The sequence below is a fragment of the Microtus oregoni genome, unplaced genomic scaffold, assembly GCF_018167655.1.
Source record: "Microtus oregoni isolate MIOR12 unplaced genomic scaffold, Mior012 000045F_ref0000178, whole genome shotgun sequence".
Classification (NCBI taxonomy): domain Eukaryota; kingdom Metazoa; phylum Chordata; class Mammalia; order Rodentia; family Cricetidae; genus Microtus; species Microtus oregoni.
Window position 1 is genome coordinate 1,949,533 of NW_024543219.1, and position 22,492 is coordinate 1,972,024.

Consider the following 22,492-nt stretch of genomic DNA (forward strand, 5'->3'; position numbering starts at 1 on the left):
GCGATTAAAGGTGTGCGCCGCCACACCCCAGCTGCAAGATCATATATTTTTAAAAAACATCATAAAAGCCAGGTGTAGTAGTGTATGCCTTTAATCCCAGCACTCAGATAGCAGAGACAGGTTGACCTCTGAGTGAGTTCCAGGCCAACCAGGCTATAGGGAGACCCTGTCTCAACAGCAACAAAAACAAAGGGCTGTGGAGGTAGGTATGGCTCTTGAAGTTAAAGAAATGGGCCCTGGAAAGCCACCAGGAATGGCTTCTTGTCCTCCTTTTCACTACTCTGACTTTAGGGCTTCAGCCATTGTGCAGCCTGCTGCACCTTCCTCGGCTAGGAAAAGAGTGGTGTAGCGGCCACTGTCTGCCTGGGTCCAGAGTCAGGGGAGGTGAGCTACAGAACACACACCCTGAGAATGAGATTACTCACAGCAGGCCGATGGCTCATGTGTGTTCACATACCTGCAAAGTGGTCAATACTCAGAGCCATCGTTCACTCTGCATTCCCGGTTCGGCCTTTTCCGTACCCTCTCTGACTTGTACCCATCAGGACTACTTCATGCCAACTCTGGACTTTTTCCTCTCCCAACCTGCAGCTGTATTCATCAGGACTGGTGGAATGTGAAGATCATGGTCACCTGAGTAAAGCCAGAAATTTTGATGTGAAATCAGTGAAAAAAGAGTTCAGGAGAGGAAGAAGATTGGTAAGTTGACATGTTTTTATTACTCATACAGAATGAGTCTTGGGGGCTCCAGTTAAGGGAAAGTCTATCCGGGACTAGAGAGATGGTTCAGCAGTTAAGAATGCTTGCTGCTCTTCCAGAGGGCCCGAGTCTGGTCCCCAGCAACCAAATGGCAACTCACAACTGCTTGTAACTCCCGCTCGGGGGTATCTGACACCTTCCTCTGGCTTTCACGGGCGCCTGCACTAACATACTCATTCAGACACACATACACAGAAATAAAATAAAAATTCTCATTAAAAAAAAAGTCTGTTGGTAAAGTGGGGTTAGAGAGACATCCTGGAGAGCTGACAGCAGGACAGAGAAAGAGACTCAGCTAAACTCTGTCTAGTTACCACAGACTACCCCACCCGTCAGTCCAGTAGGCTGACAATGTTTCGGTGGAGAGAAAACACTCCAACCAGACAGACAAGGCCCTTGGGGGGGTCATTTCACCACAGCAGACCTCAATTTGAGCAGCTCAACAGCACCATCTAGGGTCTTCCTTATGCTCTCCTACCCCCAAGGCAGCTAGCAGGTCCTCTGGCATCCCTGAAGTTGCAGGCGGTAGAGCTCAAGCCTTTATCCTTCTGTCTACGTGGCTGCAGTCCTTCCGCCCCAGCAGCTGGCCTGCTTATCATCAATCAGCATCTACCTTGGAGCTGTGGTCATGGGGCCTATCCAGGAAAGGACGGCTCAGACAGTATCCTCCCGGGTTCATTGGGCCTCCAGGCTTCCTCTGTAAAAGTAAGATCGTAAGGATTTGAAATATTGAAGGATTTAAAAGAGTGTAGATTAATAAACAAGATAGCAAGTCTGAGTGCCACATGGCTGACCACAACCACTGTGAAGTGTTAATGACTGGGGACACACAGGTATGTGCTTTGTGAAGTGTCAGGGTCTGTCCCAGCAGGCTCTATTAACCTCAACGGACACATTGCTTTTATCATTTGCTAATTGTATTTGAGGGAGTTCATGGATAGTTAGGGAAAGGTACTGTTAGATTCTGGAGCAGTGGTTCTCAACCTGTGGGTCACAAGCGTTGGAAAACACGGAATTCTGATAGTCTTAGGAACCACCAACCATAAATTAACTTTTGTTGCTACTTCATAACTGTGACTTTGCTGCCGAGAAGTGTCTCGGTTCCTAAGACCATCGGAAATACGTTGTTTTTGATGGTTGCCACCCGCAGGTTGAGAACTGCTGTTCTAGAGGGTGCCTACAAACAGCCCAGCTGCAGAATGAGGGCAGCTGGGTACAGGAGAATGCCAAGAAAGAGGTGGTTACACCTGAGATTCCAGAGGCTTCCCTAGTGGGAGAACTTGGAGATGCAGGGGAAGGGAAGGGTATCCAGAAGGAATGCAGTTACGTGAGGTGGTGGCTACCCACTCACTAGCAAGCGTTTCCAGAACCTTGCTACCTGCACAGACGCTCGATGCGTACTTCATGGGGGAGACAAGTCAGTCCCCAGGCAGTAATAGAACAGCTGTGTACATTAGTACCCTCCATGGGAAGGCTTCCCCTGAAACGGGGCCTTTGAACCCTTTCCGACTGTGGAAAAGAAAGATAAGGAATTCCCAAGAGAACTATTTCGGGTTATGAAACACTATGACCAAAGTGAGTTGGGGAGGGAAGAGTTTATTTGGCTTACACTTCCACATCATCATAGTCCATCATGAATGAAGGCGGACAGGAACTCAAACGGGTCAGGATCCTGGAGGCAGGAGCTGATGCAGAGGCCATGGAGGGGTGCTGCTTACTGACTTGTTTCCCATGGCTTGCTTGGCCTTCTTTCTTATAGAACCCAGGACGACCAGCCCAGGGATGACCCCAGCAATGGGCTGGGCCTTCTCCCACCAATTACTAGTTAAGAAAATCCCCACAAGCTTGCCTACAGCCCAAACTTCTGGAGGTTCCCTCCTCTCAGATGACTCTAGCTCGTATCAAGCTGGCATAAAACTAGTGAGCACAGGAACCAATGTGCAAACGTGTTAAAGGCCAGAAGAAGCTGGGGACACTGGATCACTCAGCCTGGTATGCTACTGTTCTCTTTCCCGAATCCTCACTCCTACACAGCGAGGTCATCGCCTCTCAGTAACAAGTGTACAACTATGTTTCGCCATCACAGGCGACATTTCTGCTTGACCTACTGGTGTACCTCTCAGTGGATACTGATAGTTCAGAACTCCATCTTAGTTTAGAATGCTGGCCTGGATGGAGAAACTGTCTCTGGAGAAGGCTATGCCCATTTAAGCTTATGTGTGTGGTGGACAGTTTCTGCAGAGAGGCAAGCCTCACCTTTACCTCCAGGATCCCTGGAGAGGTTAAATGTGGTTCCTCTCCTCTTTCCATCCCAGCTAGAGCAGTTCCTCGGGAAGCCCTCTGCAGTCAGTGGACCACATCACAGTCCCAGCCCACCAGCATGGCACCCCTTCCACACTCAGTGTGACCAACCTCCCTCTCTATGGTCTGTGTAGACGGAGTAGCACCAGCCCTCACACGGTGCTGGAGGAAAGTCCCCTCTGCACTGATGCCCAAGTCACAGATACAAAGCGCAGCAGGGCCTTGGCCACTTCCTGTTTTACACCTCGCCTTTCGCAGCTGCTCCTCTGAAACCTCTCCCCACCCAACAGTAAGCTCAAGTGTTCTTATTCATCAGGACTCATCACTCACGCACACCACACATCTGCTAGTACCTTATTTCTCTTTCCGAGAAAACAGGCGTTTCCTGCCAGCCTCCTTCTTCCCATACGGCCCGCCATTTTCTACTCCTCTGCTCGGCTGAAGAGATCTGGAGACCTAAACCTGTGCTGGGCACCTTCCTGGGTCTGAACACAACCTAAGTGACTCCATCCACCTCAGCCAGCTTAAAGAACATCAATATGCCAAGGACTCATTTACTCTAGAATTCCAGACTACCACCATCTCCATGGATACCTAAGACAGCTCTCATTCAACTGGCTAAGAGCATCACCCCTCCATATAAACCTTTACACCCCCTCCAAAAAAACCCCCAGCACCACCATTCATCTGTCCTCCAAACTGTAGGTGTAAGGGTCATCTTTCCCTTACCCCCTCCTGCTTGATGCCTCTTAGGTACGTCCTGCATCCTCCGGTAACTTGCCTCTCAGCACTAGTCCATCACAGAGAAGGGGCTGCTGTGGTTCTCCAGAGCTGCCAAGGGCTACCACTTGGTTTTTCTCTTCCACTGTCCCTCTACCCAGTTTATTCTGCTCCTCCAAGCTTGTTCTCTGCATGGCAATCAAAGAAAATATTGATGAGTTTATGTCATCTAGGTGGAAAAATAAACATCTTCATACTCTTGCCAACCCTATATGACCCGGCACGTTCCTGACATTGCGGCTCACTGTCTGTCCCTCAGTGGCAAGAGGCCATCCTTCTTGTCCTTCTAGTAAATTTGCCAGTGGGAGGCTCATCTTTCTCATCAAGCCTCAAAGACCTCTGCTTAGAATATTTCTCTTTTGGTTTTTTCCTTTCTTTTTTTTCGTGCCAAAGGCTCTTAGTATTTAAGTTGCTGCTTCTCTACTCCTCTGTTCAGAGCTGACACCTCCTTGGTCTGAAGTTTAAGAACATGGCACTACTGCTTTGCTTTACCCCCACTGTTCTGAGTTGATTTGTTGCAGTCTGGGAATCAAACCCAGGTCGTGGGCTTTCCAGGTAAGAGTACTTCTGCTGAGCTGCAACTGTGTGACATTTGAAATTTTGCTTTATTAGATCATGTAAATTTTCCTCCCTGCCCCACTTATTTTTTTATTTATTCTTATTTTATTTATTTATTTGTCAACTTAACAGAAGCTAAAGTTGTCTGGGAGGAGTTCTCTGAATTGAGACAATGTCTACAACTAGGTTGCCCATAGGCAAATTCTATAAGGCATTTTCTTTTTCTTAAAGATTTCTTTATTATGTATACAACATTCTGCCTCCATGTGTGCCAGAAGAGGCCACAAGGTCTCATTATAGATGGCTGAAAGTCACCATGTGGTTGCTGGGACTTGAACTCAGGATCTCTGGAAGAACAACCAGTGCTGCTTTTAACTTCTGAGCCATCTCTCCAGTCCCAGGGCATTTTCTTAATGACCGATGTGGGAGGGTCCAACCCATGGGGGGAGGCAGGTTGTCTTGAATTGTGTAAGAAAGTATTCTCAGGGCTGGAGAGATGGCTCAGAAGTTAAGAGCACTGACTGCTCTTCCATAGATCCTAAATTCAATTCCCACCAACCACATGGTGGCTCACAACCACCTGTAATGAGATCTGGTGCCATCTTCTGGCCTGCAGACATACTTGCAGGCAAAACACTACATAATAGATAAAAAAAAAGAAAAAGAAAGTACACTGAGCAAGTCAGGAAGCAAGCAACACTTATTCATGGCATCTGGTTCAGTTCCTGCCTTGACAGTGCTCAGAGATGGAATATGACCTGGAAGAATAAAATGAAATAAACCAAACCCTTTCCTCCTCAAGTTGCTTTTGGTCACGGTGTTGATCAGAGCAATAGAAAGCAAGCTAAGACAGCCCCTCTAGATTAAGTGTAACTTTCAGATGAGCAGGTACCTTCTCTGCCTTCTCTACTCCTGTCTTTCCTTATCCTAAAACAATGGCTGCAACATCACAGCCATCATGCCCTCAATAACCTGTGCAGACTTTACCTGGGTACATCTTACCAGTTGTTTGCATTTCACCACCCATGATTTACTGCTGCTGTTCTTCTGTGGTCCCCACACGTGCTACTATAGTTTGACTCAGACTCGGCCACCGAGGGCAAATCCTTCACCACTGAGCTGCTTATCTACCCCTTTCCCCTTTCGTCCTTTCCAATCAGGATCTTGTTAAGATGGTCATCTTGGCCTTGAACCTGCAATCCTCCAGCTTGCACTTCTTGGAGAGCTGGGAGTGTAAGTGTGCACCACCATACCAGGCTGGGGAATCTAAATCGTTACCCTTTAATTTTCTGTGAATACTTTACTTCCTGTCTTTCCTCACCTTTAACATCTTCAGGTTTTACTTGTCCCTGTAAGAAACAGAACCACCAGCCCTTATGCTTTTCTTTTGGGACTTCTGTTTGTTGCCCGTGTTTCTTTATAGCTATCCTTTGTTGTAATGCCATGCTTTCTCCTACTGTATTTCTTAGTTTTCTAAAATATTTTCATTCTTCTTCTAACTTAAACCATTGCAGAACCGACAGCAAGTGTATTGTGAGGTAGCAGTCTCATGCAGCTACACTGTTATGCAGGCAGCTTCACAATTAAAAATAGCCACTCCTGTATGCTCTGATTTAGAATTCTACCTATATCTTAATCTTGTTTTTCAGCTACATTCGAATTTTCCTTATGTGCTTGCTTGTGCTTACCTGGGACACCATGAGTGCCAAGTGCTGTCTCTTGCTTTATGGCATAGTCTCATTGCCTTGGACCTCATTCAGCCGAGGATGGTGCCAGTCAGCCTTGGTCGTGGCTGGGTTGCCCCTCATCACAGCATAAGAACTAGCACTGCTTAATAGGTTTCCTGGAGCTATACAAGGCCTAACAATCTCTATGTCATCTTCATATAAAACCCAACAGGGAAATAAGAACAAGGGAGCAAGAAAAATACTGTATTGTTGTGTTTTTGTTTAGTCTCTACAAATTTGAAACAGGTTTCCTTTATTCCATAATATCCCCAACAGTAACTCGGTAGAGCAGTCACCAGCACCCCAGGGATGAATGTCTAGGAGGAAGTCATAGCAAGTGCCAGCTGAGGTCACACATCTCAGTGGCACAACCAGGAGCTGCTCTGGCTTCAGGTTCTGGGTTCCCCAGCCAACTCCCTACCTAGGGATAAAGAAGTCTGCTAGTTTTGCTCTTTAGAAATCACTATTAAAATGGAAAGATTGTTTTTTGAAGCCATCTACATGTTCTTGCGTTTACATGGACCATGATGTAACTGTCTATGCCAGGCCTTATATTCCAGTTGGCTGCAGTTTTGCTGAAACTTCCACATGGGGAGCCAAATCTAAGTCACATTTAGTGTGGGTATGGAGGCTGGGATATACCAGTGACAGCCAGGATAAAAACGCAGGGCTGCTGGCGTAAATGACATTTAATGACATTCTTATTTTTTTAAAAAAAAGATTTATTTATTTGATTTGCACTGGTGTTTTGCCTGTATATACTCTATGAGAAGGTGTCAGATCCCCTGAAACTAGAGTTACAGACAGTTGTGAGCTGTTATATGGGTGCTGGGAATTGAACCCAAGTCCTCTGAAAGAGTAGCCAGTGTTCTTAATCACTGAGTCATCTCTCCAGCCCAACATCCTTCCTTTTTATCAAAGAAACAGGTACTAACACAGTCTGATCTATCCTTCTACAGACTTGCACACTTTGTAATAAAAAAGGAGCCACTGTGGGATGTGAAGAAAAATCCTGTGCGAAGAATTACCACTTTTTCTGTGCCAAGAAAGACAACACAGTTCTACAAGTTGACGCAGTTAATGGAACTTATATGTAATTATGTCCTTTAAAACTACATGGTGGAGGGGGTGGGAGGGTATGAATGGCTAGATTAAGACATACTTCTTTTTTTTTTTTAAAGATTTATTTATTATGTATTCAGTGTTCTGCCTGCATGTATCCCTGCAGGCCAGAAGAGGGCACTAAATCTCATTACAGATGGTTGTGAACACATGTGGTTGCTGGGAATTGAACGCAGGACCTTTGGAAGAGCAGGCAAAGCTCTTAACCACTGAGCCATCTCTCCAGCCCTTTAAGACATACTTCTAAAGTTTAGTTTATGCAAGTGCTTTTCACATGAGAACAGGACTGAAGTCACCCACCAGGAACTCTGCTTCACATTTCTGCACAGAACGGGAAGAAGGCCACTCAAGGTTTTCTCTGTACTCTCTTCTTCCTGCTGGAGAGGCTCATTGTAGGCAGCGTGGCCTCCTAACCGGTCACTAGGAGACAGGAGCCAGTTCACGCCTGCTGTTCTGAAGCAGGAAGATCTCCCTTCGGGTCACATCCACGGGCACAGGCTCAGGTGTCTACACTTCCACCTGGTGGGAATGAGTTCTCTTCTTCCAGTGTTGGACCTACATAGAGAACTCAGGTTCCGACCTGATGGCAAGCACCTTCACCTGCTGAGTCATCTCACCAGACCCCCCAGTCATTAGTTTTTAAAATTCCATTCAGTTTTGCGCTGCACTTTTAATATTTGATTTGCTGTGAAACTTATACGTAGTTATATTCTTGGAACTTCACTTCCATTATTTACTTCCACAAAGAACTCGCTTTACTATTAGTCTTAAATTAATCAAATGAAAGAGACCGAAGACCCTGCTGTATCTACTTTTTGTTTTTGAGACAACATCTCACTAAGTAGAGCCTTGAACTCTAGGAGGTACCTTAAAAGTTTCGCTTTGTTTAACTTAGACCATTTCCATAAGGAAGAGGCAGGCTTCTCAGCAGTTCACATTTGAATTTAAACATTGAGGTGCAGAGATTACCTCACAATGGACTAAAGGACACGAAGGTAGAATGAACCTAGAGGGTGTCACAGGTTAGAGGAGGGACAGAGAGAGGCCACTGTGAAGACTAGCACATGGGAGGGGATAAAGTAGGAGGAAGGGACTTTGCCTTGACTTGAAAATTACTGACCCTGGGGATGGGAGGACATTGTGGGAGGGTCTATTCTAAGACTTCCTATAGTTTTTTACATGTTTAGAAAACCTATAGCCAAACATGATAGCACATGCCTAAAGTCAAAGCACAAGAGGTGAAGACACAAGTTCGAAGTCAGTCTGGGGTTACAACTTGAGACCAAATGCGAAGTACTCAGAGTATCAAGTCTAAGGGAGAGGAGTCTGAGCTGGGTGCTGCTGGGGAGGGTGCATGGAGGGACCTGGTGCAAAGGGGAGGAGGACATTAGGTCCCATAGGGCTAAGACAAGGCAATCCCAGGAGCTAGGAAGTCCCTTAGAACGTCAGCTCTCTACCCCGCTATGATGCTGTCCTGGCGACACCCTTTAAATACAAGCTCTGTGAAGGCGTGTTCTGGTCTGGAAAAGTCCTCCAGATTAATGCATGTGCTTCTGTGTTAGCTTTCAAGATCAGCAAAGTTCTGGATAGTAAGACTGAAGCTTGAAGCCCTCAGACATTAGTTCTTTAGACATCCCTCAGCACAGCACAGGAACTAGTCCCCGTTCTCATGCTCAAAGGGCACAAAGATAGGGACCAGTCTCACCACACTTGATGTGGGTCAGTCATTTTACAGACTTACACACATTCTTTTTAAAAAAACAAATACTTTAGCCGGTGTAGTGGTATACAACTGTAATTCCAGCACTGGGGAGGCAGAGGCAGGCGGATCTCTACAAATTAAAAGATTCAATGACTCTGAAATTCTGCACTTTCAGATTGTTTTGCCAACAACATGCTCCAGAACTACCAGGGACCAGTCAAGGTGGTAAGTTTCTAAAGTAGGCTTAGGAAAAGTTATTTAGGTAAAACATGAAATAAGCTAGTTTCTTCTCAGTTGTAATTTCATGTGTACCTGTTTGTATGGATACCTTAGGTGACAGACGGTTGTCAAGAGCCACCATGTGGGTGCTGGGAACTAAACCTGGGTCCTCTGGAAAAGCAGCAAGTGCTCTGAAGCACTGAGCTAGCTCTAGTCACAGTCATTATGTGTTCAGGTCATTGGAAAGCACCATGAAAGGGTTGTTTGCCATCACTACACTGACAAGGGATGAGGGAATGATGATAATACGTGTGTGTGTGTTATATATATATATATATATATATATATATATATATATATATATCACACACAGAGAGAAAGAGAGTTAGTTCGTTCTAGGCCAGCCTGAGCTACATAATTAGATCTTATTTCAAACAAAATTACTCACCATACAACTTTGTCCCACTTCCTAACCACATTGTTAAGTACACTTGCTAAAGAAAAATCACTGGGCCGAAGAACACAAATGATAAAAATCTGGCTAAGCAACCACTGCTAATAATCTTCTGAAAAGCTGACTCTAGATGGGGAAAATACGACTGCCCAAATCCCTGCGAGCATTAGCTAGAACATCTGTCAGCTCTGAGGTGGACGCGCATTACTGTATCTTCTCAACACCTGCCTATGACCTGAGCTGATTTTCCTGTTCAGTGAAACACCATCTATCTATACCACTTATCAATGTTATATTAGCTTATGAGCTTAGAATTAAAACTAACCCTTTGTTGTAAGTTCACATACCCAAGTCCAAATTTACCCAGTATTCTGATTTTGTAGCAACTCTTGGCACATATTTTTTATTTTATGCAAACAGGAATCATATATATTTATATATGTATGTATGTATATATATGTATAGGTATATAGCTTCTCTGTGTTGCCCCGGATATCCTTGAACTTGTTCTGTAGACCAGACTGGCCCTGACTCAGATTTCTCCTGTCTCTGTCTCCCGGGATTAAAGGTGTGCACCATTACCACCCAGCAATCTTTTGCTTTATATTCTATGTTTTAAATGGTTTCTATTTTAGCTGAGGGCCCAAGCTTACAAAAGAGAGGAAGGAAGAAACGCCCCCCATCAAGCATCCCCGAACAGGTAATTTGACTTATAGATCTAATTTACTCACTTAAAGTTCTCACTTAAAATTTTGAACACTTTTCAAATCATTGGAGGAGTTGGCATTTGCATACCACCCTTCATGTGTGTTGATGGAGCTAAAGCTAGTCTTCAGGTAACATCTTGGGAAGAATCTGGACGTGTCAGTATACTGTGATTAGTAAGACGCTAAAAGCTCAAGAGATGACATTATTCCCTTGGCTTCTATCAACCATCTCTTGGCACCATTTTAGAGAAAATATCCAACCTTACAGGATACTTAGCTCTAAACAGGCTGAGATAACATACAAGCATTCGTTCAAAACCAAGTGTTTTCCAGCTATGTGTCCACACTTGGAGCTACATGGCCGAATTTCTAATTTTCAAGTTCTAGATTAGTAAATCTAAAATGTAAAAGAATTTGGAGAGATTTGAAACAGTATTTCTTTTTTTTTAAATATTTATTTATTTATTATGTATACAATGTTCTGTCTGTGTGTATGCCTGCAGGCCAGAAGATGGCACCAGACCTCATTACAGATGGTTGTGAGCCACCATGTGGTTGCTGGGAATTGAACTCAGGACCTTTGGAAGAGCATGCAATGCTCTTAACCACTGAGCCATCTCTCCAGCCCATTGAAACAGTATTTCTATCAGTTCATATAAACTAAGTTAGTACAAGATAGCAACCCTTCCTTCTTATTGTTCATTCAGGCATTGTTTTCCCGGCCCCAGCCAGCATACCCCATAGGTTTTATCTATTTGAGAGTGCCATTTGGATCCTGGAGTTTGCCAAGACTAAACAAAACAAACAAAAAGTTTGCCTAATACAGATCTTTTGTTACATTTAATTAATACAATTAATTATATAGCAAAACATTTTTATGTGGTATTCAAGGGCAACATGAAGTGTCAGCATAATCTGGTTTTCTCTTCTAGCCAACAAACATGAAGTTTAGTAGATTCAAGAAACGCATGACAGAAGAGGCCCCCGACCACAAAGGTTTGTTTTCAGTGACAGTTGTACCAACATGGTGGCCTCCAAATACTTATAAAAATTCTGGCCCATCTATTCTGATGCTGGTGTTAGGCTTTGGTCTTTATTCTTCTGGACTCTGGTACCTGGCATGTCTTTGTTTTTATCACTACTATGCACTCTATTAGAGCCCTGCACATGAGATTATTTGAGTTGGAATGGCCTACTTCTCAGTCTGAGGCATAATTAAAAAGGAAGGCAGGTTTGCCTGAGGTCAGAATTCAGTGGTGTGCTACCACTCAGGTGACAGGTGGCCTCTGATCTCTGAGAAGGGGATGTCCTTACAACACAGCATCTGCCACAAAAATGAGGGCTGTTACCACAAGCACTTGAAGCTAAATTTTACAAAATCACATGTATTCAAATATTACTATAAGTAGAGAAAAGTTTTCATTTTTTTTGTGCCATTTACTATTTGAACTACGAAAAATCAGACAATTTACTCACCCATCAACTGGTAAAGTATAAAGGAATCACCATATAGCACGAACAGCTGCCCTAAGACCATTTCCTGCTAACGATGCGTTCTTTGTTCTTAGATGCAACTGTCAAAGTTCCTTTTATTAAGAAATGCAAGGAAGCGGGACTTCTTAATGAATTATTTGAAGGGATGCTAGAAAAACTTGATTCAATTCAAGAAAAGCTCCTGAATGAGACCGCTTCAGAATCAGGTACTGAATTGTCTAAATGTAAATGAATATTAGAAAACAAAACATTTTCTTTCCAAGCTTTTCCCTTCCCTTCTTTACCCCATTCTTTAAAAACACTCATTGTGGGCTGGAGAGATTACTCAGTGAAGAGCACTTACTATTCTTGCAGCAGACCCAAGATCAGTTCCTAGCGTCTACATGGTGGCTCACAACAGTAACTCCAGTTTGGGGGAAACCCAACACCCTCTTTTATCCTGCATGGTCACTGCATGCACATGGTACACATATGTACATGCAGGCAAAAACACTCATACGCATAAAAACTACATCTAAAAAAAATCAAGTTATTGCCAGATCTACTGTCCACAATAAATCAACAAGTCATGAAAAGTCAGATACTTTAGTGAGGAGAAAACTGCATGGAAGCCCGAAAAGCTGTTCTTCAGAGGCACCCAGAGCTGAATGGGTAGAGGTACAGTCATTGCAGCGGTTGTGTTGTCGCTGCTATAGTTGATGTTTTAAAGTACACTTTTTAAAATATGTTTTAATTATGGTTATGTGTGGGGGGTATGAACATGGGGGTACAAGTGCCCATAGAGTTCAAAACTGTCTGATACCCTGAAGCCAGAGTTGTAGACAGTTGTAAGCTACCCATCATGGGTGCTGGGAAGCAGCCTCCAGTTTTGATGTGCCTCAAATTCTATTCCTTAATAAATCAAGGGTTTAAAAAATTATTACAGGGCAGGGCGGTGGTGGTGCACGCCTTTAATCCCAGCACTCGGGAGGCAGAGGCAGGCGGATCTCTGTGAGTTCAAGGCCAGCCTGGTCTACAAGAGCAGGTTCCAGGACCGGAACCAAAAAAAAGCTACAGAGAAAGCCTGTCTCGAAAATTAAAAAAAAAAATTATTACAGGGACTGGAAAGACAGCTCCGTGAAGAACACATACTATTCTTGCAGAGGATCTGGGTTCAGTTCCCAGCACCATGTCTGTCAGCCTAAAACTGCCTATACCTCAAGCTCCTGGGGATCTGACATTCTTATGGACCCTGAGGATACCTACACCCATGTATGTGTGTGCGTGTGCACGTGCACACACACACAAAATAAATCTTTAAAAAATCATATTGTGCACCTGACACAAGACACACGTGGAGGTTAGAGAACAAGCTGTCGGAGCTGGTTCTACTTCCACCGTGTGGGTTCTGGAGACTGAACTTAAGTCACCAGGTGGTAGCAAGCACCCCTACCTGCTGAGCATCGTGGCAGATCATGGAGTAGTTCTTTAGATCAACTCTGTAACAGAAGTTTCTTTCTTAATGAGTTCCTAGGGAATCAAAAGGTCCACTTACAGTGTGCAGGTATATAGTTACTGTGACCTCTTATAACCTACAGAATGAGCTAAAAGCTTTAGAGTTCCTTGTTAGGGGAATCTGGATATTTCATACTGTGACAATGTAAAATCTGGACTTACTTAAAAACAATTTATGATAAAGCCAAAAGATAAACTACAGCTAAACATTTCCAAGAGCTCAATAATGCTTACATAATGCTTACATTCTGAAGGCCAAGAACTCTCAAATTTGTGGGTGCCTCATAATCAGCTGGGGGTTCCCTGAAACATGGGTGTTTCCCCCCAGAAGTTCCAGCTGCACAGAGATGCTGAGCTGATGCTTCTCATGGGTTCCCTGACAGCTCTGCACTGTGCTGCACTCCTCCTCTGCTTACTCTTCCATATGGGGCTATGTTCTCGTCTCCCCCCGTGGGATTTAGTCACACTAAAATTAACACAGGAAGTTGTTTCTCCCTCTAGACTATGAAGACATTGAAACTTTACTATTTGACTGTGGAGTGTTTGAAGACACATTAATAAAATTCCAAAAAGGTAGGTGATTTATAAAATGATGGACAGTGTTGGTTGAGAGACATTTATGATTCAGATCAAAATGACAGGTGACCAAACAATAATCATGACTTCTAAGACAGTTTTTATCTAATGAAAAGAGCCCATTACAAAAACAGCATGACACACAGAGAAGAAATACATGCAAAAAACCGTAGTTATACACACACACACACACACACACACACACCACACCACACCACACAGATGATAGAAAGACCACACCCTGGAAATAGCAGTGATTTGTAGGATTACATACACTTCTGCTTTCTAGGGAGATACGCACATGCTTCTGTAACCAGAAAAACTGACTATAAGGCAGGAACACAACATGCTTTTGACTCTAAAATTGCAGAGTATTTTAAGCCATGTATAAACAGGCAGAGAGACCTCCTGCAGCCTCTCTGCCCCCGGGAGCAAGACAGAGGCAACAGTGACCCATCCTGCAGTGTGCCTCCCTTGCACTTAAAGAAATGTCATTTCTTTTCCTAAGGTTTACCTTCAGAGCTCATCTCCTGAAGCAGCGAGTACTGGAATCCTAAAATTCATCAGGGGAAAAAAAAAGCAAGAATAGCCAAGAAAATTGTTTTTTGTGTTTTCTTTATAAAAAAAAAAGTGATGCAGGTAGCTTGGTGTTGTGGTCCACACCTGTAATTCCAGCAGTTGAAAGGGTGAGTGAGGTAGGAGGATTGCCAGCCTAGGCTACACAGTGAAACTGTGTCTGAAAAACCTAAGAACCACGCATTTATTATGCCCCCCCTTCAGTACTAAATACCTCTGTGTGCTGCACCTATGGACTGGGTGAGGGCCAGATTCCCACAGGATTGGTAGGAATAGCTCATCTCATTACTGCATAACACATTGCCCTAGACTGGTCTTTTCTACAGGTGCGCCTATCAGACATAATGATAAGACAGCAGGTTTTTCTGCCCAAGTCACCTCAATACACACAGCCTCTCTCATTTTGCTTTTCTGTTACTCATTCCTATTCGAATTCTGAAATATTCATTTTTAGTCAGCAGAAAAATTACTTTAAAAGTTGCTTGAGCATGTCTGCTAATAAGAATAGTTCAAAAGAGTCTTCAACGAGCTGTGTTTCCTTTGGTATGAAAGTTCTATGTCTGACACATGTCACACAGCATAAGATGTGGTTTCCTCGAGATCCTAACCAGGACTGCACGAGAACCCGTGGGAAAGGCCAACACCTGACACAGGCCCTTCTGGCCTGGCTGATCTCACCCAGTATTTCAAGCTAACTGTGGGTGTGTAGTCCCTCTGGCAACCATGAATTCGAAGCTGCAGCTGTGAAACTTTTAGAGCTATCTAAAATGACCCTGGGAGGTTTCCATAGGAAAGCCTTTTCCTCCCTAAACACACCCACAGCTGTGATGTAACCAATGTCCTTAGTGCCAGAGTTGTGCTCACAAATGAGTTTCCTTGGCAGTCTAGCTACATCCTCTAGTCTCTGACGAATGATGCGTGTAACCGTGTTCTACTATAAAGGAATGCACACTCACGTGATACACGTTGGGGTTCTGTAGAAAGGAGCTGCGGGCTGCATTCCTGCCACCCGTCTCCCGGCCGCCTGGCTAGCTTATGCCCCGAAATAACAACACACAAATTGTATTCTTTTAAACACTGCTTGGCCCATTAGCTCTAGCCTCTTCTTGGCTAACTCTCATATTTTGCCTAACCCATTTTTAGTAATCTGTGTAGCACCAGTCTTACTGGGAAAGATTCAGCATGTCTGACCTGGCGGCTTGCTTCATCGCATCTGCCCTGGAGTGGAGAGGCATGGCGTCTGCCTCACTTCCTGTTCTTTCCAGTATTCTGTTCTGTTTACTCCACTCACCTATGTTCTAACCTATCAGGCCAAGCAGTTTCTTTATTAATTAACCAATAAAAGCAAGGGATCTATGACACTCCCTCATCAGGGTTCCATCCTGAGTCACAAAAGGAAGCAAAGACAAGGGAGGAGCCGTTTCTGCTCGTTATCACGGTCTTCTCCTTTGAGACACAACTACCATGGGGTGTATATTTGAACTGACTCAGACTAGAGACAGTACATTATTTCTAATCAAACTAGTGCGTAAACTAAAGATACTTTATTTTCTTTCAAAGCAATAAAGAGTAAAGCTTGTGAACAAGAAGAAATGCAGAGGCAGCTGAAGCAGCAGCTGGAGGCACTTGGGAACTTAGAGCAAACCTTGTGCTCATTTCAAGAAAATGGAGACCTGAACCACTCAAGTTCTACTTCAAGAGTCTCGCCATCTTCCCTGTTCGAATGCGAGGACTCTACTGACTGAAATGCAAGTAGGCTCAGAAGACAGGCTGTGACAGACGCAAAGTTTTCCCTCCCCATCACCCGCTACTGCTCATGGCTATTTTATACCTGACTGGGTGTTTCTTGTCACTTCTCGTTATCTCACTTGTCCTCCTTTCTCCTTGTTAGTAAAAACTGTTCCTCAGGTCAACTGGATCAGCTGAGAACAGATCTTCCCATGTATTTGCCAAGGAACAAGGAAGTCTTATGTATTGGTTGATGCCTTCCCTACTCACCCCAGTCAACTGCAGCAATACCAGAGCCTTTGCACATCCTGCTGTGAAATCTTAGAACTCTTCCTTGCCTCTGCTGGCCCTCCAGGTCTCACAGTAGTCTCCTCTCAGTATTAGTAACTCCATTACAACAGAGCAGAAACTCATTCCCATGGCTTGCTTACTGTTAAACTGGATTCCTGCTCACTACATTTCCAAGACTTAGCGTACTCAATAAATGTTTGTAAAATACACTGTACAGAGTGGACGGTTTATTTAATACAGTTCACAGCAGCCTCAGCTGTAACAATGTAGAATGCACTGCTGTTTTAATGATTTTATGGGTCTTCATCAGTCTTTTTAGAAGTGTCTTTTTGGTCACAGTTATTATTACAAGGGCATGCGTTGTCTTCAAGACAAGCACCAACATTTGAAACTTGGCTCTCTGAATAAGAGCACCATTAGGAATATGGAATGGGAAAAATGAAGACTTTTCTCCTCCTAACAATAAGGAATTCAGATCTGTATGCCCACATCACTCTTGACCCTCGACTCCTTCTCATTCACATTTCTCATTTCCTACCATGATCCTCTCAGGTCCACATTAATGCTACCAACAAACCAGTACGGGACTGAGCCGTGTCTCCAGCATGGTGTTGAGTCTGGAATCATTCCTGGTGCAATACTGTGGTTTCCATGTCACTTCATGAAGGGTGAACTGGAATGACTGCAATATGACCACCCGTCAGAATGAGCTGGGAATTTTTATATTAAAGTTTCCCCTTCTGCCTTACAATTCAACTTTAATTTGTTAATCACAGTAAATTGTATGGCACAAGGAAGCACCACTTGTTTGGGTTCATATTGTTTGCACATATTGGGCAAACTGATCAAATAAGCCTGGCTCTGTTACTACTGGAAAATGAGCCAAATAATCCCAGCCATTATTTCTATATAAGAAAATGTATGGAAGCCCAGGGTACAGAAGATGGCACCGTGGGAAGTAACATTAGGGACTGCACACACATTCCCTTATCCAATGATGAATTTTGTAAACCTAGGGGGAGGCACATAAACAAACTGTTTTATAGATGAGCTAAAAACAACCCCCATTCTACACAAATCAACTTCTGAACAATTGTTGGTTGGGTCAACTCCATTTGGTTCCATTACTTTAAAAAAAAAAAAAGGGGCTGGAGAGATGGCTCAGTGGTTAAGAGCATCGCCTGCTCTTCCAAAGGTCCTGAGTTCAATTCCCAGCAACCACATGGTGGCTCACAACCATCTGTAAAGAGGTCTGGCGCCCTCTTCTGGCCTTCAGGCATACAGACAGAATATTGTATACATAATAAATAAATAAATTAAAAAAAAAAAGACGGTGAGATGGCTCAGCACTCACCTCCAAGCTCAATGACCCGAGTTTAATTCCAGGAACCCACACAGCAGAACTGACTTCCACAAGATGCCCTCTGACCTCCACAAGAGTGCTATGACATGCATGCTCCCTGTGTACAAAATTAACTTTAAAAAACTTTACAAGCCGGGTGATAGTGGGACACGCCTTTAATCCCAGCACTCAGGAGGCAGAGGCAGGTGGATCTCTGTGAGTTTGAGACCAGCCTGGTCTACAGAGCTAGTTCCAGGACAGGCTCCAAAGCCACAGAGAAACCATGTTTCGAAAAACCAAAAAAAAAAAAAAAAAAAAAAAAAAAAAACTTTACAAATATCCTATTATATCATTGATTGTTAACCCAATCTCCACTTTGCCCTAATAACTGCCAGGTATCACAGGGATAGCCGCTACTACTTTTCATCTTTAAGTACTTCCAATTCAAATGCATTTCCCACTCTGATAATTCAACTATACTCTTTTAACAAAAATAAAATCTTTGGGTTGGGGTAGTTGAGAAGTAGTCGACACATTCATAGTGGTATCTTATTTTTATTCTAATATGGTTTTCTAAAATTGTGATATATGTAACAAAATTTACCATTTCAACCCTTTTAAGATTATCAACTTGTCTATGGAGCTTTGCTAACTGTAAAAATAATCTGTGCTTAATTCATACAGCTGTGAGACTCAAATCATGTATGTGAGAAAAAAATATAGTTCAGTAACATCAAATATAGTCAAAAATTATCATTCATCCAAAAACATCTTCCTCTTGTAGAACGGAAAGTGCCCATGTAAGAGCTTCCTGTCCCAGCCCGACAACCACTCTTTCCACCTCTAGGAACACATAATTGTCTTTTTATGACTTTACTTTTTTTTTTTCACTTAAGTCCACAAATTAATCCATGTTGTACCAAAATAACAAGTTCCTCCCTTTTCCAGGATGTATATACTACTCTACTTTAAAGGGAAAAAACAACCACAACTGTACACGGCCTGCCTTAAGAGATTATTTATTATGTCATTCAAGAAATTACACAAATGCATCCTAAATACTTGAGTATCAAACATTGTTCCAGTAAGTTCAAGGATACAGTTTAGTCTATTTTAAGAAACTGTGACATCTCTGGCTTCCATTATTGCATCAGAAGAGTACATTAGTTTCAAGAATAATTTTTGTTTTCTATGATTAAAAACAAAACCAAATAGAAAAATAATAAGATTGCATTAAAAAAAATCCTCCAACCCTTCTGAAAGGACTTGCTCTTTCACTGCCATACACTCAAGCCCCCAGTAAGCTGAGAAGTGTGTCTACAGCTGTCAGAACTCAGTAGGTTCTTGCCAGGTGAATTATCTATGGATATGGATTTATAGCTGTAGTTTGTGCTTTTCTGTGGAGAGGTTTTCAAGTAAGAACAATAGTAAACATATTAACGTTACCACCTTGGGATTCCAAGTCTAGAGAACTGTGGTTATTCAGATGGCCTATTCCAGCAAATTTTATCAATGTGCACTCGTCATCCCAGGAAGGAAACTGTCACTGAAGAGCCAATTCTGACTTACCAATACACCAGGCAACAGTCACGTGTGACAAGATCAAGAAAAGGGGACGCTGGGTTCTGGGTTGGCATGTGTCTGGCCTGTCAACAACTCCTGCCTTTGGTGCCTCCCTCAGCACTCCACCCCTCACTGCTGCACAGCCCCCGCAGCATTCCCTCCCTGTTAATTGGCTCTGAACGCAGCCTAAGGCCAGAGATCCTCTGTAAGCAGGAAACCGAACACACTAAGGGAACACACACACGTAAAGGAGTTCATGGAGCAGAGAGCAAACAGACAATGGCTCAATGGGCAAAGCTGGGACAACAACAGTCTACAACCCAGTAACATTCATAGCCAGACTGAAAGACAAAGAGTCTTTTTAAATGGTCTTTTTAGGAAAACTGTGACTTTGGGAACTCTATTTCAAGGCTAACATAAGCCCAAAAGCATTCCTAACACAAGTAAAGCAAGAAAAACACAAAACGGGAGGTGAAGTTCCAAATAAATTTGTGATGGAATGTGGCCCAGACTCCCCGGCACAAAGTGACCATTCTGAGTCCTGTAAGAAAGGTGGTTTTAACAGTCATGTCAAGTCACAAAAGATCAGATACAGAGAATGTGTGTGTTTACAGGGTGAGGCTGAGGGGTAGTGTGTACTGCACTCTCAAATGCAACCCAATGAAACACTGCTGAGAGTGAGTGTGTCAGGCTAAGTCCAGAATTAGGAGTTCTAAACCATTCTCCTTTACCAAACAAAGCTTCTTTTATCGTGTCTCACAAGTAGTTCTAGCCATTACTCTTTCGGTACCTAATCTTTTAATTTTTATTACACTTTCTTATTGTGTGCATGTGTGTAGTCACGGTGCATGTATAGCGATCAGAGGACAACTTTTAAAGTTTGCTCTCTCCGGCATGAAGGTCCTGGGGACTTAAGTCATCAGGCTTAGTCATAACAGTCTTTACCTGCTCAGCCATCTTTCCAGCCTGAGGTGCCCACATCTTAAGACAATATCGGCAAACCTCAACACTTCTTGACTGTTTACGTGGGTCTGATGCATATTCGACAGTATTTCTTGAGAGCCTCCCACAGTCGGGTGCCCCACAGGAAGGTGGTGACAGCGAGCAGCACTCAGGAGCAACGGCAGGGCTTGTCCTCCACATGCAGTGTGAACAGGCGTGTCGCCAAAGGTCCAGGAACATCTCACCAGCATCCTTAGTTCCAGTTCAAAAGATTCTCTCATCAAAATTAAAAAAATCAAAAGCAACTAAGCTTTCATCCTTTCAGAGCATTCAGCCAAATGTTAAGGAAATCCCATTTCAAGTACACATATCCAGAAAGAAGAGCTGTGAAAAACAGGCTCATGAAGAGCATCCTTCATATACTCCTACTGTCTCTGATGTGACAAAAGCGACCTGGCAGGTTTTACCTGCAGTCAGTCTCACATCACCCACTCACACCCAGCCCAGCAGCCTCGGGTTTCAGTTCTTAAAGGCTCCACATTTACTGGCTTTAGCAATGAACTCCTTTAGCAGGGGGCCATCCATTTGCCAAAATGCCGCAGTCTGTGTAACGTCTGTCAAATGATTGATGCAAAACTTAAAGCAGAATTCTTCTAAATCCTGGACATACACAACAAAAATAAGAACAGGAAGAGGCCTTTGTTTATTAACCGTGAACTGTTTCTCTGAAAATCCCCCCATCCCAATTCTCTCACCCATCCCAGAAGAGATACTTGAGACCAGATAGCTCCCACGAGGCAAGCAGGAGGACTGCATCTCGTCAGAAAACCGCCTGCCATCCGCTCACTAGAGGGAAAGCATGGTTTCCGTAACCCAAGTGTGACACACACGCAAAATCATCGGCGGCCTTCCATGCCTGTCACCTGGCACAAGTATCTCAAGATACTGTACAAAGCCCAATGCCACTTTAGTCCATACATGTTTTGTTACATTTAAGAAAACAAATTAAAATATGGGCTAGTTTAAAGAACAGAAGGTTTTAGGAAACAGATGAAAATTTATGGTCTACCTAAAATTATATTTAAAAAGAAAATCTCCAAAACTTTATTTTCATGGTCTAATAAATATGAATTTATCTTTATAGCCCCCACTAATATGTCTTCCAGCATGCTATTAATAAGTTCCCAGTCAAGCCCAGACAAGTGTATTTATACAGACTAGAGTTTTCAGGCAGATGAATCAAGTCACCAATAGCCAACATTAATCAGTAAAGCATCATATAGATATGGTGTCACACTCACTCATCTCCGAAAGCTCCCAGTAAGCAGGAAGTCCACACACTCATTATAGAAACTGGTATGGATATAAAGAGCTGCTGCCCAAGATTTACTTCCCAGACAACTCAAAGGGCATTTACAACATTAGCATATCTCTGGATCCAGGTTTTGTTTTGTTTTTATTTTTTGGTTGTTTTTGTGTGGTTTATAAATAATTTTAAAGACAAGGTCTCACTATGTAGACCAGGCTGACCCTGACAAAAACTCACAATTCTCCTGCCTCATCCTCTTCAAGTTGGGAGCTTATAGGTGGGTCCCACCACACCTGGCTAGATTTATGTTTCTTTCTTCCTTGGATTTTAATTTCTTTATTTGTGGTGGAGAGTAGCACAGGCAAGCCAAGGTAAGCAAGTGGAAGTCAGAGAATAATTTGCAGGAGTTGGTTCTCCTTTTCTACCACTTGTGTCCTGGGGATTAAACTTATGTTGTCAGGCTTGGCACCCTAACCCACTGAGCCATCTCATCAACCCTGGATATATAAGTCAGTTTGCTTCTGATGTGACGAGGTCATCCTCACCTTCTCTTCAATGACCTGGACATTGAAAATGCAACTAGATACAAGACCACAGCCTTTGCACAACTAGAAACCAACCATCAGGAACTGCTATGCTTCAAATATAAAACATTTTTTTAAAAAAGGGGGTCCTTTTTACCAGCAGATTAAAAAAGGTGTTCACAACAAATCAAAGTAGATGAAGAGGCATTTAATCAGGAGGTGAAAAAAAATTCATGCATAATTAACTAAGGATTCTTAAGCTTCATGGACAGGGAAGAGGAGAGAATACAAAACTGAGAGTCTTTGTACCAGGAACTAAGATGT

At 43.2% G+C, this 22,492-nt stretch overlaps 2 protein-coding genes across 7 annotated transcripts in view; one reads left to right on the forward strand and one right to left on the reverse strand.

Moving 5' to 3' along the window:
* The window catches only part of LOC121434852 (histone-lysine N-methyltransferase SETDB2-like), a 65,963-nt gene extending 49,275 nt beyond the window's left edge, over positions 1–16,688 (forward strand). For both annotated transcript variants that reach the window (XM_041633815.1, XM_041633814.1), the window contains 8 exons: positions 592–699; positions 7,085–7,218; positions 9,125–9,174; positions 10,258–10,322; positions 11,262–11,325; positions 11,898–12,029; positions 13,819–13,890; positions 16,030–16,688. In XM_041633815.1, the coding sequence (XP_041489749.1) occupies positions 592–699; positions 7,085–7,218; positions 9,125–9,174; positions 10,258–10,322; positions 11,262–11,325; positions 11,898–12,029; positions 13,819–13,890; positions 16,030–16,214 (810 nt within the window). In that variant the 3' untranslated portion in view covers positions 16,215–16,688. The remainder of the gene's footprint in view (positions 1–591; positions 700–7,084; positions 7,219–9,124; positions 9,175–10,257; positions 10,323–11,261; positions 11,326–11,897; positions 12,030–13,818; positions 13,891–16,029) is intronic.
* A 2,145-nt stretch (positions 16,689–18,833) lies between these two features.
* The window catches only part of Rcbtb1 (RCC1 and BTB domain containing protein 1), a 41,314-nt gene continuing 37,655 nt past the window's right edge, over positions 18,834–22,492 (reverse strand). For all 5 annotated transcript variants that reach the window (XM_041634011.1, XM_041634012.1, XM_041634013.1 and 2 more), the window contains one exon: positions 18,834–20,995. In XM_041634011.1, coding sequence (XP_041489945.1) covers positions 20,855–20,995 — 141 coding nt within the window. In that variant the 3' untranslated portion in view covers positions 18,834–20,854. The remainder of the gene's footprint in view (positions 20,996–22,492) is intronic.